We start from the raw sequence: 14,028 nt of genomic DNA on the forward strand, positions 1-14,028 counted from the left end.
TTAATCATCTATTTTACTGGATTCTTGGTCGCTCTGATCATCGGTGAAGCATACATCTACGTCGCTGTCATTGTCGCTCTTTTGCTCTTGATCCTCGAATATGCCCTCGGTTTTGTCCTCAGCTTTTTTAATTGTTTGTCCAGGGTGCCTTGATTTGACATGACGCTCCAAATCCCTCCGGCGCACCAGCACCTTGCCACAGAACTCGCACCTGTACGGGGTGTTCCCCTCCGCGTGCAGACGGATGTGCTTATTCAGGTTGCTGGGGTCACCGAAGGGCCGAAAACAAACTTTGCACTTCAGTGGTTTGTACCCTGTGTGAGTTCTCATGTGGATCTTGAGTCCGTATTTCCGAGAGTACAGTTTACCACAGTAAAGACATAAGTGCCCCTTTTTGGGCTTCCCTGAGCCTGTGTTAGCAGTGGGCATAGAGTCGAGCCTGACTCGGTTCTTTTCGACGGCTATTTCAGACAACTGTTGAGTGTGCATGGCTATCTCCCTGTCGATGTTGGTTATTGAACCCAGGTCTTGGTTGAGTGCAGGTGCGCCAAAGTAGGACATAGACTCCGGGTATTTTAGGAGATTGCTAAAATGGAATTTCAGTGGGTAGTAGGGTGAACTATAAAGCAGCTCGCCATTGTACACGGTGAATGGCATGAGGGGGATATTGCAATCTCCATTATATGGCTTGACGCCATCGAACTGAGGCAGAGAAAACCTCTCAATTTGGAATCCAGAGGACATCTGAGAGTAACGCGAGGGGGACAGTCCAGAGTGCATCCGGCTCTCCACGTGCTTGAAAGCCGATGTCTCATCGAAATTAGGTATTAACGGAAAACCCCTGATGGCGTTTGCGCACGGGACCACGGGAGATGTGGAATCTAATGGATGGACGCACTTGGAGGGATGGCTTCCGGTTAAAGGTTCATTCAAGGCTCGCGTCGATTTCATGTTCCCCAGGAGTTTGCTGAAGCCTAGTCCATTATGCTTCCCATTAGTTTCCTCTCTGTAGACGTCAGCCGCGGGGACCTTGGATTGGCCCATTGGCTTGAATGCAGAGCGCACGCCTGGGTGGAACCCCATGTTGCTCAACATTGAAGACGTTGCGCCCAGGCCCATGATATGTCCGTGGTTTCTGGCTGAGGTAACGCTCATGTCAAGTGCTCTGTCCTGCTCCTCAGAGCTGGGTTTCTTTGCTACCCCCGCTTTGTTGAGGAAGGGTGAGGAAGACACGGTCCGTCTGACAGAGTCTGAGATGGAGGTGTTGTGGCCGTTCCTGGGCGAGGCCGAGGTGTTGGGAATGTCCCCGGATTTGGGTGACCTGCTGAAGCTGTCTGTGCTCCTGGCCTGCTCGCTGTTCACAAAGCCCCGCCCGTTGCTCAAAGCGCAGTGGAAATGGACGTGGGCCTTGAGTGTGTTGGGATATTTAAATATTCTCCAGCAGTACCAGCAAATGTAGCGTTCTTCACCTGTAGAGAAGCAGAGAGACATGATATTAATGTCGATGGGTCTCGATATTCGTTATTCTCCCCACTTCTGTCAATAAGGCACGTTCAATCTTGAACATTTGTGTTACTACACATTTCTATCTATTGCTTTGTGAGAGTAGAAGCCTATTACTGGGTTCTTTATGACTGATGTTCCATCTGCAGACGCTCCCAGTGGCCTATTAAAGTAACCTCAAACTGTACTGTTATTTTGTGCCACATGCAAATCTTTTCCGTTTCCTATTTACATGTTTTGGATAAATCCATTGAGATGAATCTACACGTTTCCAATTCGGGTTTTGAATAGGCGGCAGAGTATATTAACCCTATCCACCTCATCAAAGTGAGCAATGACACAAGTTGAACAATAGGAGGTCAATTATATAGATGTAATGATTTTGTAATCCTTATAGGACTGTTGTTTATCATCGCCATCAAAAGAGCAAACGCCCCGTCCAATCTGTCGCTCCGAAACCAATACGTTGGATAGGGGGACTTTCTCTGTGCTCTTTCCCGTAGAAGTGACAGCAGCTGTTGCTTGAAATCGCGAATCGCCATAGACAATAAGGCTGGCCCATCTGTTAACGCCAAATAATAGGACGCGTATGTCAAGGAGCGCACGGTGTATTGGCCAGAGAGCAGCAGAAAGTGCTTCGCCACAAATCAGGGCAATATACATCCCACATAAAAGTTAGCATTCATTAGATAACAATACCTTATGTAGCCAGCTAATTTACCGTAAAGTACCTTTTTTGAATTAATTTTCTTTTGAATACATGAATATTAATGAGGCGATGACATTTGTTAACCTCTTGTCCCCCATGAATTACTATCGACTGCTTTGAAGTTGTTAAAACACGCCTATCCCTGTTTTTAAATTGCGGGTTTATTCCATGTGCCTGTCACTGTAATTAGTTTAACAGTCGAATATAATTTTGGTAGGCTATATCTTGAAAATGATTGTCAGGCCCTCCATTTCTCATGCCTAATTTTTCTCAGACAGAGTAATTACACACACAAACATATTATAGATAGAACCAAATAGGGTTCATTATTGGCACCCCTAAAGGTTCTATATAGAATCCCTTAAGGGGTACCATAAATGCAACAACCATAGAACCATTTTTCGTTCCAGAACCTTTTTTTTCTAAGAGTGCAGTAATAGATCGGTATTGGTATTTGGTATTTTATTAGAATCCCAATTAGTTGTTGAACAAGCAGCAGCTACTCTAATATAGTCTAGGCATTATAATTGAATCTAAACACAGTTGTTGTATTTTCCTGAGTAGGCGGTACCCGTTAGGTGTAATCTGATTAAAACCGGATTATTTTGCTGGTGATCATATGATTAGGCTTTCATTTGACAAGCCTATAAAGCCATGGCATCGATGCCACTGTTTGAATATCCAGATAATCTTTTTTTTGGGGGGAGGGTGGGGGGTGGGTTATTATTATTATTGTTATTTTCTGTTTATTACACTAGCACAACGAAGCCTAATAGGTGGTGGTTAGGCCTATTGCTGGCTGTTTTGCACATTTACATTTTATTATTGAATTGTTCAACATGAAATTCTGTCAGGCCTATTTAGTTAACAAGGCCATTTAACTTGTAATGTAAATAAAACCATCAAATGAACCCGGAATCGAAATGAATGCTCTGGGGGTGCACGTTTGTCGACCGTGAAAATATAGGACTTACAACCTTTCCACAGAAATTGATTTTTCTAGCTGGACGCCAAGGTTTGGACAGTCACTTAACTGTGCAATGATGGAACTCACAAAATGTCAATTCCAGTGAACAGCATCATCAGGCCTATACTGTAGCCTAATCCATTTCTATTCAAACTTTTGTTTGGACAATACCACATAATGATATATGTGGATTTCGATCGTGCATAAGCGTGTTGAACCAGCCTGCAAACAAATATCCATGATCTATTTTTGGCTACTTTTCTCATCGTTTTGTATGGTTATATTACAGAGTCATTCTACAGTTGTCTTACCTTTCTCGTCGTGTGTTGGAGTGGCAGTGGTAGGGATGTCGTACCACTGGGCCAGAGTGTTGGAGTACCACACACTCAGCTCCTCGCCTGCTGGGATCTCCGTCAGCACACGATAGAAAATCTAACGTAAAAGGGCAACGTTAGATACATGCAACTTTCAGTTTGAGTTTTAAAAGAATCAAATGACTTGAGCTTTATGCATTTTAAATTAAACACAGTACTGACCTGCCCACCAGGTAGATCTGAGACAGCCTCCAAATTCTGTTCTTGACTGTTTCTGGCTGCCCGGATACACCCAATCCAGTCTGGCACATGGCAACCTGATTCATCCACGATTTCCCCCCTCAGCAGCCGAATCTAGGTCCACAGCATGGATGGTTCAACGTTAAAAATGATGCTAATAAGGCCTAACATGCGATGAAATCACAGCTCACTAAAAGTGCGGCAGCCGCAGCTTATAATAGTTTATGAATAAATCATAAACAGAGTTGCATTTCTGACATTGCGACGTCACGCTTGACTGCAATTGGAGCACTAAACAAACTTGGTGTTTCTTTTCGTATAGGCTTAGCACATGTACATATTCAAGGATTTCGTTTTAGAAATATTGGTTTATTAAATATTGAATTAATTATTTGTAAATATGATTGTTATTATGCCCAATGGCTAAATGACAAGCTTACCTTGAGGTGTGCCAATGCGTTTAATGCGTCTTTATCCGCGATGTTAACCAGCGGTGATAATTTACCAGGGAGAATGACACATAATTGAGTTGATATGGGAAACGAATTTGAGAAGTGTCAAAGGGTTTCTAAACTGTTCAAGCAAATTAATGAATGAAGCGTGACATTTGACACGGAGATTGCACCTGATGCATCACATGAAGCCCAGGGCGATGCATTTAGCCGCATCAATCACAAACTACGACAGCAGGGTGTAGGCCTTTTCCTATCTTAAAATGCAGTTATAATGTAGGGTACTTATCAATTGGTTTGTTAAGGACCATAAATTCACCAATAAACAATTAGCCTGTATAAAATAATTATGTTAAATCAATGAAAAAACATTACATTAAAATAGAAATAGCAGCCATTTCTGATAGTTCCATATTGTATTAATAACGATATGTTGCAATAATGTTATTTTAGATGTTCAATACATTTCTACAGGCTATATTTTAGTATTTCTTATTCATGTTGTTATTTTATAACTCGAGGCTGTGTTCTAGGATGTAGCATCTTTCCATGGCCGAAGTGCATTAAAATTAAATTGGTCATTTGAATAACTTGCCTACTAGCCTGTGAAATTTAAAGTGGGCGAGGAAATGAAATCTCACATAGCACCCCATGTCGCCCTATTAGGGCGGTTAAGTAAAGGCACAGAGTGACAAGTCGTCCCACTAATATTACTCAATTATTTCCAACCTGACAGCACGAACCAATTAATAACCGAAGGCCCAATGAACTATGACAGGTCTGGTTCAATAATGTTTAAAAAAAATATCACTGTGTCCCCTTTACCTGCCCTGATAATTAAATGTAGGTCCTATATAAAGAAAATAATGTTTTCGAAATGCATCCATTATTCATATCAGTCTTATACATAAATAATAATATGAGTATTAATATAGGCCTAAAGGTGATAATGATGATAATGGAATGATTTTTTTAAAATAGGAGAATACAATTTTTCCCCCGTTAGTTTGTAATTCAATTCTGAAAGACTGCAAAAATCATCCTACAAAAAGTAGAATTGTAAAAAAAAATAATGAATTTTTGTAGATAGAAATCATTAGGAATAAATCCTATTTCATGCCATAATAAAACTGCGCTTACCTTTTTCTTGGTTACCACCTCTTTGCGATCAGTAACGTATTTCCCTAGTTTGAAGATACCCTGCACCGGTCCTATCCGCAGGCCGGCCGGGATGCTGCAGTCTGCAAACACACTGATAGTGGATGCCCGAGTTGCTTGCATGGCTGGCTCTGCGTTCAGTGGTTTGAGAACCATGAAGACCACGCAGTGACTGATTGAGACAAGAAGGAGTCAGAGAGACGAGGACAGGCCAATCTCCGCCCGCAAAGTGATGCGGTGGCGTATGTGATCCGGCTTTTCTAATGGAGCAGCAAGGTACCCCCTCGACACATTAACGCGCAAGGGCGAGCAGTATGCGCGCGGTGTGAGAGAGTTTGCCTCTTTCGGCAGCTGTGGGGAGAAAACAGGCTGAGATGGTCACATGGAGACTTTCCCTCACCCTTGCACATAATGAATTGCTGCAAAACCGCCATCAGACAATGGGCCAGGCGACCTTCCCATCCCCAAAATCCAATTTGTCAAGGGCAAAGAAAAAAGAGTACAGAATCAAAGGTCTGGAGCTACCATTAATCCTCAGCATGTGGCTTTGTACCCCAGACAGCTCCGATATTTTAACTGACAAATCCACTGTATAATTTCTCCATAAATTCTCCCCTTTTTATTGTTCCTTTACAAACCCGTTTTTGGAAATCAGTCACTACTTTAAATCTACTTGGCTGCGTTATTTTGGGTTTGTATACTTCAAAGCACTTTATTATCTCCGTTTGGCTGCATTATGTGTCCCTAGTTTAACAAAAGGAGCAGGAATGCTTGGAAGACTTGTTAACTTCTATTGACTCCCGGCGTGTGCCGGGTTGAGATCGGGCAGGTACCAGAACCACCAGAAAAATAGCAACAGCTTTCAAAATAACCACCATCTTATCATTTCACACTTGTGGGTTTTCTTGTCACGAATTCACTCCAGACGTTTTAATTTAGATGTGACATGGCACATAACTTTAACTTTAAGTGGCCACATTTTTGAGTTTGATCATTTACATTTCATCCAATTATTTATTTCAAATAAATCTTATTTTAAGATGTTTTTTAAAGTTTTTTTATTCATCCTTTATTTTAGCAGGGAAATTACGTTGAGACTTGTATCTCTTTTTCAAGTGAGCCCTGGTATTTTAAGAGCATATTTTATATTTTACATTATTATATCATAATCTATATGTTTGTTATAAACTTCCATTTTTTTTTCTTTGTATTGATACATTCAAATACGAATCAATACATTAGGCAATAAACCATTTATTTATGCTGTGTTTTTCTTAGGCTACTATTTGTAGTAGATTTACTGGCTATTGGATGCTCAAATCCTCTGAATGAACTTTGTTTTGCGTGGTAAAACGTCACTAGTTCTACTTATAAGCTACAATAGGCATGCCTATATTATGAAATACTAGTATACTAGGCTGAGTATAGGCCTACTCAGTATTTTGTACAGTCTAAATTCCATAGAGGACGTTTATAGGCCTATTATTGTTAGGCCTACTTAATAACACAAAGTCAAGTTATGTGATCTCAAAAAAATAAAAAAATAAACCTACAGTCGCTTTTTCACCGCAGGTTTTAAAACTGCGATTGATCCCTTGATCATCTGTCGTGGAAGTCTCAACAGAGGGCGAGATAGTGAGAACAATAATCTGTGGGCGATAAATTCAGGCCATGAACATGTCCTGCTAACCTCTGCCCTGGCGACTCTGGGATGACACTGCGCCATAATTGAGGGGGGTGGAGATGGGGTCTCTCTCTAGCCACGTAAAGGTATCCCACTGCTCCATTCTGTAAGGCTTCTCTTCTCCCCGCTTCACGAGTCAACGAGCGTGAACGACACGCGAACAATTTCATCAATAGGCGTATGCAAAGTCCGGCTGTGCGGAGGGTTATTTATTAATGTTGCCATTTGTGACTGGTTCCCATCCACCCGGGAATAACGGGTCCGGCCTCCAAATCTCTCACACCAGTCGGGCCGATTCTCATTCGCATCCTGTGGCTCAACGTCGAAGTTCTCAAAGTGAAATTAATTATTCTCAGAGGGGGAACGGAAGACATTTCCTTTCTGTTAGCTAACCCTCGAAAAGTAAGGGTGAATCTCATTCCAATGCGCGCACTGAAGCACAGTGAACAGTCAAAGGCGAGGTGTCAGAAGTGAAAGCAGCGTTCGAAACAAATGAGATGGAAAATTAAATGAAATTAAATAGCTTGACAGCCGGCATTGTCCTCCTCTTTTTAAACGACACATTAATTACATGGTCTCAGCTTTATTCGATAACAGTATTGCGGAGTCAATCACAATATTCCACAAAACCTTACTCTCTTAACGAATTTCGCATCTCTTTAATGATTTCAAATAACGACCACTGAATAATTGGAACTTGAGCGGAGGAAGACGTTTTTATAGGAGTTGGCCTATTTCGCTTTGCCCAGGACCTACAGATTAGAGTGCCAGCACTTCAATTTTACAATCCCATGGTAATGTGGGGTTTTGATTTAACAAGTTGGCCCTTAATGAGCCATGAATGTAGAGGGACAACCAGTGTGTAAAACAGCGCAGTTACGGGGACCAATGCCCCACCAGGGAACTCAATTCATGCTCCTTAACTACCCGAGAGTGCCAAGGGTTCAACACACATTCTTCTGGACCGGTTACAATACCATTTCAGTCCCACCTGACTCCCTGGAAAAACAAGTAGACCATAAACTTAGTTCAGGCCTTTTCAAATAACCAAATCATTGTTCCATTTAAACTTAGCCTGTTAGGTCATTCTTTCCCATGTATAATCATGTGTTGGGTAGAGGGGGTAGCGTTGCATCTTATGCACAATGATTATTATATTTTCTTACTTAACCTTCATTTAGATTGTCTCTTTGATGCTTATTGCTTTTACTTTAGCATGTTCAGTGTGATGAAGTGCAAAGACGAGACAAAGTTTCATACTTCATACCATCATCAGTGTCACATTATTGGCCCCATGTTCGGCTAACTGACATAATGACATTTTGTGAAATATCATGTCATTCTGGTTCTTTTCCTCCACAATCACCTGACCTCAACCAAATTGAGATGGTTTGGGATGAGTTGGACCGCAGAGTGAAGGAAAAGCATCCAACAAGTGCTCAGCATATGTGGGAACTCCTTCACGACTGTTGGAAAAGCATTCCAGGCGAAGCTGGTTGAGAGAATGCCAAGAGTGTGCAAAGCTATCATCAAGGCAAAGGGTGGCTACTTTGAATAATCTAAAATAGATTTTGATTTGTTTAACACCTTTTTGGTTACTACATAATTCCATATGTGTTATTTTATAGTTTTGATCTCTTTACTATTAATTTGCAATGTAGAATAAATAGTAAAAAATAAAGAAAAACTCTTGAATGAGTAGTTGTGTCCAGACTTTTGACTGGTAATGTAATATATTTATTTGTAATGTTTGTCATATTTAAACAGGACAAATCTGAGGGGGCACGTGCCCCTGTGGCCTCTATGTGAGGACACCACTGGCATGGACTATAGCCAGGTCCACTGGGGGAACAAGTGCATTTTCATAAAGAGCATGCTTTAAAGAATGAGAGCAACGTATTTTCCTTTAATAATTTCACACTTCAGACATAGCCTATCCTTTTAATGACAATATTACCATGATGATGTTTTTCACTTTTAGGAAATTCTACAGGCTTTATTTAAATTTACTTTTCCATCTAAAACGTGGAAAATGTATGCTGCACAAAGGGTGGACCAGTTGCTTTGCAGATAGGTGATGCGTTACATACGGACTCGGATTTGAACCCAGACTAATATTCAAAATCGCATTAAAGAGTGGCGAAATAAGTGGCAACTGATTCGACGCTGTTCATGCGTGCTCTCATTTTAAAACGCTCCCTTTTTAGAGGAGGGCTGCTTCATTTTCAGCATTCAAAATCCTCAAATAAGTTTTCGCCGGGTTTTGAACCACATTTCCCTGACCTTAACTCACTTGTCTCGGTTGAGGAGACCCGGATAATGGGGTGTAACATTGTTTGAATTGAAAATTTGTTTCGGTGTACCTTATAAATTCATACCTTTTCTCACTCGACCGCCTCAGAATGAAACTGTCACTCTATTCGATTTTCTCTGTTGTTGAGCGCATTTAAGCACGAGCTCTATTTGTGAAGTTCATTCCTTGGCAAATGTATTCAGGGAGCGTTCGAGATGAATAGCGCGGCGTGTCAGCCGCCCCTAATTGGGATTAAGGCACTTAAAACAATCAAAAAGTGACAGAAATTCGCAGGTTTTAAAGAAGTCAAACGCTTGTCCTTCCAGCGCACTCAGAGCTTTATCTTTTGGCCATAAATATGAAATATTATGGCATTTTTTAAATGTTTTGTGTGGATTAGCCTATGTCGCGTATGCACGTTTTTCGCTGGATGCATGATGTGTAATGTGTGTTTTAGCCTTCTTGCTTCTCGTATGCACTATATGTAAATCATTTGAATTAGACATTGGCTGCTTATCAAAGGTAGGACTAAAACACATTCATCAAAAAAAGTTGCACTCACTTGCTGCTGTCTGCTCATTTAAAAAAAGATCACCACAAATTATATTAGGAAAATAAAATGTTTCCATGTATATATTTTCAAGATTTTCTTATTGCGGAAATACTAAAGGATCTCAATGAAGGTATAGAGGAAGTGAAAATAATATCATATATTCTTGGAATTGTAAATCAACAAGGAACGTGCATTTCAGTAGCCTACATATATTATATGTTATTATTATATTCTCATAGGTCTAATTGTTAGTTTAGTTTGCATAGGCCTACATTTGATTGATTTTTGACTGACATTAATTTCTTAATTTATCGTACAGGACTATTAACAACCGTTTTAATGTTGTGTCTGTCAAGCTCATAGCCTAAATTAATTAATCAATAGAAAAATCCATGAAGTCAATTGTTAAGGCATCATTTGGGGAGAAATATGAGTATTTACACAAATATAAGTGGGATATTTTTCATTCACAATGAGGACAATCTTCCTTGCTCGAGTAACAACTACAAGTAACAACTGATAAACGTCAATATCGCTTACCTTTTCTCTATTAAATGCATTAGGCCTACATGGAATATTATATATTTCAGTTGAACATGCACGTGTCAATATAAGGGATGTAACAAGGCCTATTTTTAGGATACTCAAGTATTTTGTCTACGATAAATGTCAAAGTGCTTTTGCTTTTATTTGTCTATTTTTCAGACATTTCTCAAAGCCGGTCAATTTCGGGGGACTTTATTCCAATAGCATGATTTATAGGTCTATAACAAAGTTAGTGCAGGAACTTTGCACACGTATAAGCTACTTCAACGGACTAGATTTAGTCTACGTTTTCATTGCCGTTCTACACAATAACTGGTTGTTAGTGGACTAATATTTATTTTATGATATTTATACTGAACAAAGCTATGAAAGCAACATGCGACAATGTAAAATATTTTACTGAGTTACAGTTCATATAAGGAAATCAGTCCATTTAAATAAATTCATTAGGCCTTCACATGAATGGGAAACCTTAAAAAAGGTAGGGGCATGGATCAGAAAACCAGTCAGTATCTGGTGTGCCCACCATTTGCCTCATGCAGTGCTACACAGCTCCTTCGCTTAGAGTTGATCAGATTGTTGACTATTGCCTGTGGAATGTTGTCAAATTCCTCTTCAATAGCTGTGCGAAGTTGCTGCATATTGGCGGGCACTGGAAAAGGTTTCTTAAACGTCAATCCAGAGCATCTCAAACATGCTCAATGGGTGACCTGCCTGGTCAGTATGCAGGCCATGGAAGAACTGGGACATTTTCAGCTTCGATGAATTGTGTTCAGATCCTTGCACCATGCGGCCGTGCATTATCATGGTGAAACATATGAGGTGATGGAGATGGATGAATGGCACGACATTGGGCTTCAGGGTCTCGTCAGGGTCAGGGCATTCAAATTGCCATTGATACAATGCAATTGTGTTCGTTGTCCATAGTTTATGCCTGCCCATACCATATTCCCACCGCCTTTGACATCATCAAACGCTCTCCCACACGTCGCCATATTTATTTACATTTTTTTATTTTACCTTTATTTAACTAGGCAAGTCAGTTAAGAACAAATTATTATTTTATACAGGTGATCTGTTGTTGTGAGGCGGGTTGTATGTACTGCCAAATTCTCTAAAACGACGTTGGCTTATGGTAGAGAAATGAACATTCAATTCTCTGGCAAAAACTCTGGTGGACATTCCTACAGTCAGCATGCCAAGCACACTCCCTCAAATGTTGAGGCATCTGTGGCATCGTGCACATTTTAGAGTGGCCTTGTATTGTCCCCAGCACAAGGTGGACCTGTGTAATGATCAGCTTCTTGATATGCCACACATATCAGGTGGATGGATTATCTAGGCAGACAAGAAATGCTCACTAACAGGGATGTAAACATATTTGTGCACAACATTTTTGAGAAATAAGCTTTTTGTGCATATGGAACATGTTTTATTTCAGCTCATAAAACATGGGACCAACACTACACATGTTGAGTTTATATTTTTGTTCAATATATATTCTGCCTGTTTAATATGTTCGATTTTGAGCAGACGATGGAATGTGCTTGACAGAACCATGGCTAGCTCCGGTTTGTGCCTGCGCCACATCAACGCATCTTGACGCAGAGGTCACTCGCAGGCCTCTGGCTCCTTCTTACGTCTTAATTATATTGATAATACACTGCATCCCATCATTTTGATGAAGGCTATTGTTCGCTGTTTTACTATTTCGCAAGTCGTCCTACAAGATCCGAGTCTCCTTTAGGTTGGATGCACATTAAGTAGCGAACAAAATAGAATCTAATGACATGAATCAAGGCCAATCAAAATCGAGAGAACGTCTGTCTGGCTCTTCCTCATTAGAGCGCGGGATTGACAGTTCTAGGTTCAAATAATCTCCTGTTCGCTTCTACATAGAAACAACAAGAGAGTGAGAGTCCTGTATACTGGATATTAATTGCGCCTGTGTTTCGATGGGATGAGCTTGTGGAAATGATGACCCAGGGACATAGGCGGCTATTGATTAATTCGATATATGCCTACATTATCTCGTGCATGATCCTGAATTATCCTGATAATTGCTCCATTAAAATGATTTGAGCTGGATAAGAACCTATAGCCTACACATATCCTACATTCGTATTTTACAAATGCATTTGCATCTTACTGTAGACCCAGCAGGTTTTTCTTTGCGCTTGGCTACATATTAAGTAACATACCCCTAACTCTGAAATTGTATTTACAACAATATAAATACAATTAGACCCTCCCCTAAATGATCCAAGAATGCTACATATTTTCGTTCATGATTACAAGTCACTACATTCACGAACGGCGTAATAAAATACACATTCAGAGAACAAAGCTGAGTATAAAATAAAATCACATCGAGAGAACAAAGCTGAGTATCGACCTCAGCTACCACAGGCCTTGTTCTTCAGATAATTGGTGTATTTTTATCTAATGTATATTTTTCTTTAGAGAAACAGAATGAGAGAGATGTATTGAGAGGTAAACACCATATATTATAGATTTTCTTCTATACCCATAGGCATGAAAACCTTTTCAACTTCTCAAACATCTTCAACGTTTGAATCATATTTCTCTTTTGTATTAATTACAAATTGACCTAAATTCATGGCAAAATACTCCTTATTATCCACAAACAGCAGCAAGTGTTTCTTTTCCTTTACTCCCACATTTATATTTTATAGGTTTTGAGGAATGGCAATGTCAAAACACTCCCTGCCTGTAGCCAAACCAGCAATAGTTCTCAGTTTATCTTGAACACAACTAGGTGAGTGAGGTCTCCAAGATCCACTGACGCTACAATTCAATTCACTAACACAAGAGCGCAGGTGCATTCGCATATATGACTAGAATCATGATACTATTCTGATATAGTACAACCGGTATTCTAATCTCAGTTGTGTTGTGGATTGGTGTTGCATGACCTTTAGATGCTCCGATCTGCCTCATGTCCTCTCCATCATGGGACGCAGACTGTGTTTGGCATGTGCTGACGAGACCCAATCACTCCCGATCAGTGGTAGATAGAAAAGGTGTGGATATGGATGGAATGGGGACATGGGACGCCTGTGTGCCTTCGCTTCGCTGCAAGACCAAAGCTGTATGATGGCCCCTCGAGAGGATGTCAAGGGCGAAGGACCCCTCAGGTGACTCTTTCTTTACTCATTCCTCACGTTACCTCTCCTTCACTCTCTTTTTGCTCTATTGCACCTTACCTCTCCACACACTCATACAACCTGTAGGCCTAGTGTGCAGCGCAAGGACCACCTCATATATTCAATGTGAGTGGGAGAACGAGTGTGAATCTGTGTAACATGGAATGTGTGTAATTTAACCTCTCCATGGTACCATATTGATTGTGGTTTTCATTGTGCCTTAGGGGGATGTCACAAAAGCTTATATGGAAATGTGTTTCAGGGTAACATTTTCTATGATTCATCGTGCACAAAAACATTATGTAGCCTAATAACTAAACCAAACTACACATAATGTAATGAATGAAACAGCAGACACAACAGGAATTGATTGCTGAGAGCTTTATTTGCTGCTTGTTGAGTAGCTGTGTAATGCACACAGAGGTTCTGAATATGCGGTTCA

General features: G+C 40.4%; 1 protein-coding gene across 1 annotated transcript; it reads right to left on the reverse strand.

Annotated features, from left to right (window-relative positions):
- Positions 1 to 5,499, reverse strand: LOC135523134 (PR domain zinc finger protein 13-like). Its single transcript, XM_064949859.1, has 4 exons — positions 5,326 to 5,499; positions 3,716 to 3,847; positions 3,491 to 3,611; positions 1 to 1,469 (listed from the first exon to the last, which is right to left on the reverse strand). The coding sequence occupies exons 1-4, from the start codon at positions 5,497 to 5,499 to the stop codon at positions 1 to 3; spliced, it is 1,896 nt and encodes a 631-aa protein (XP_064805931.1).
- Positions 5,500 to 14,028: the final 8,529 nt, after the last annotated feature.

Source organism: Oncorhynchus masou, chromosome 30 (genome assembly GCF_036934945.1).
Source record: "Oncorhynchus masou masou isolate Uvic2021 chromosome 30, UVic_Omas_1.1, whole genome shotgun sequence".
In the NCBI taxonomy this organism is placed as follows: Eukaryota; Metazoa; Chordata; class Actinopteri; order Salmoniformes; family Salmonidae; genus Oncorhynchus; species Oncorhynchus masou.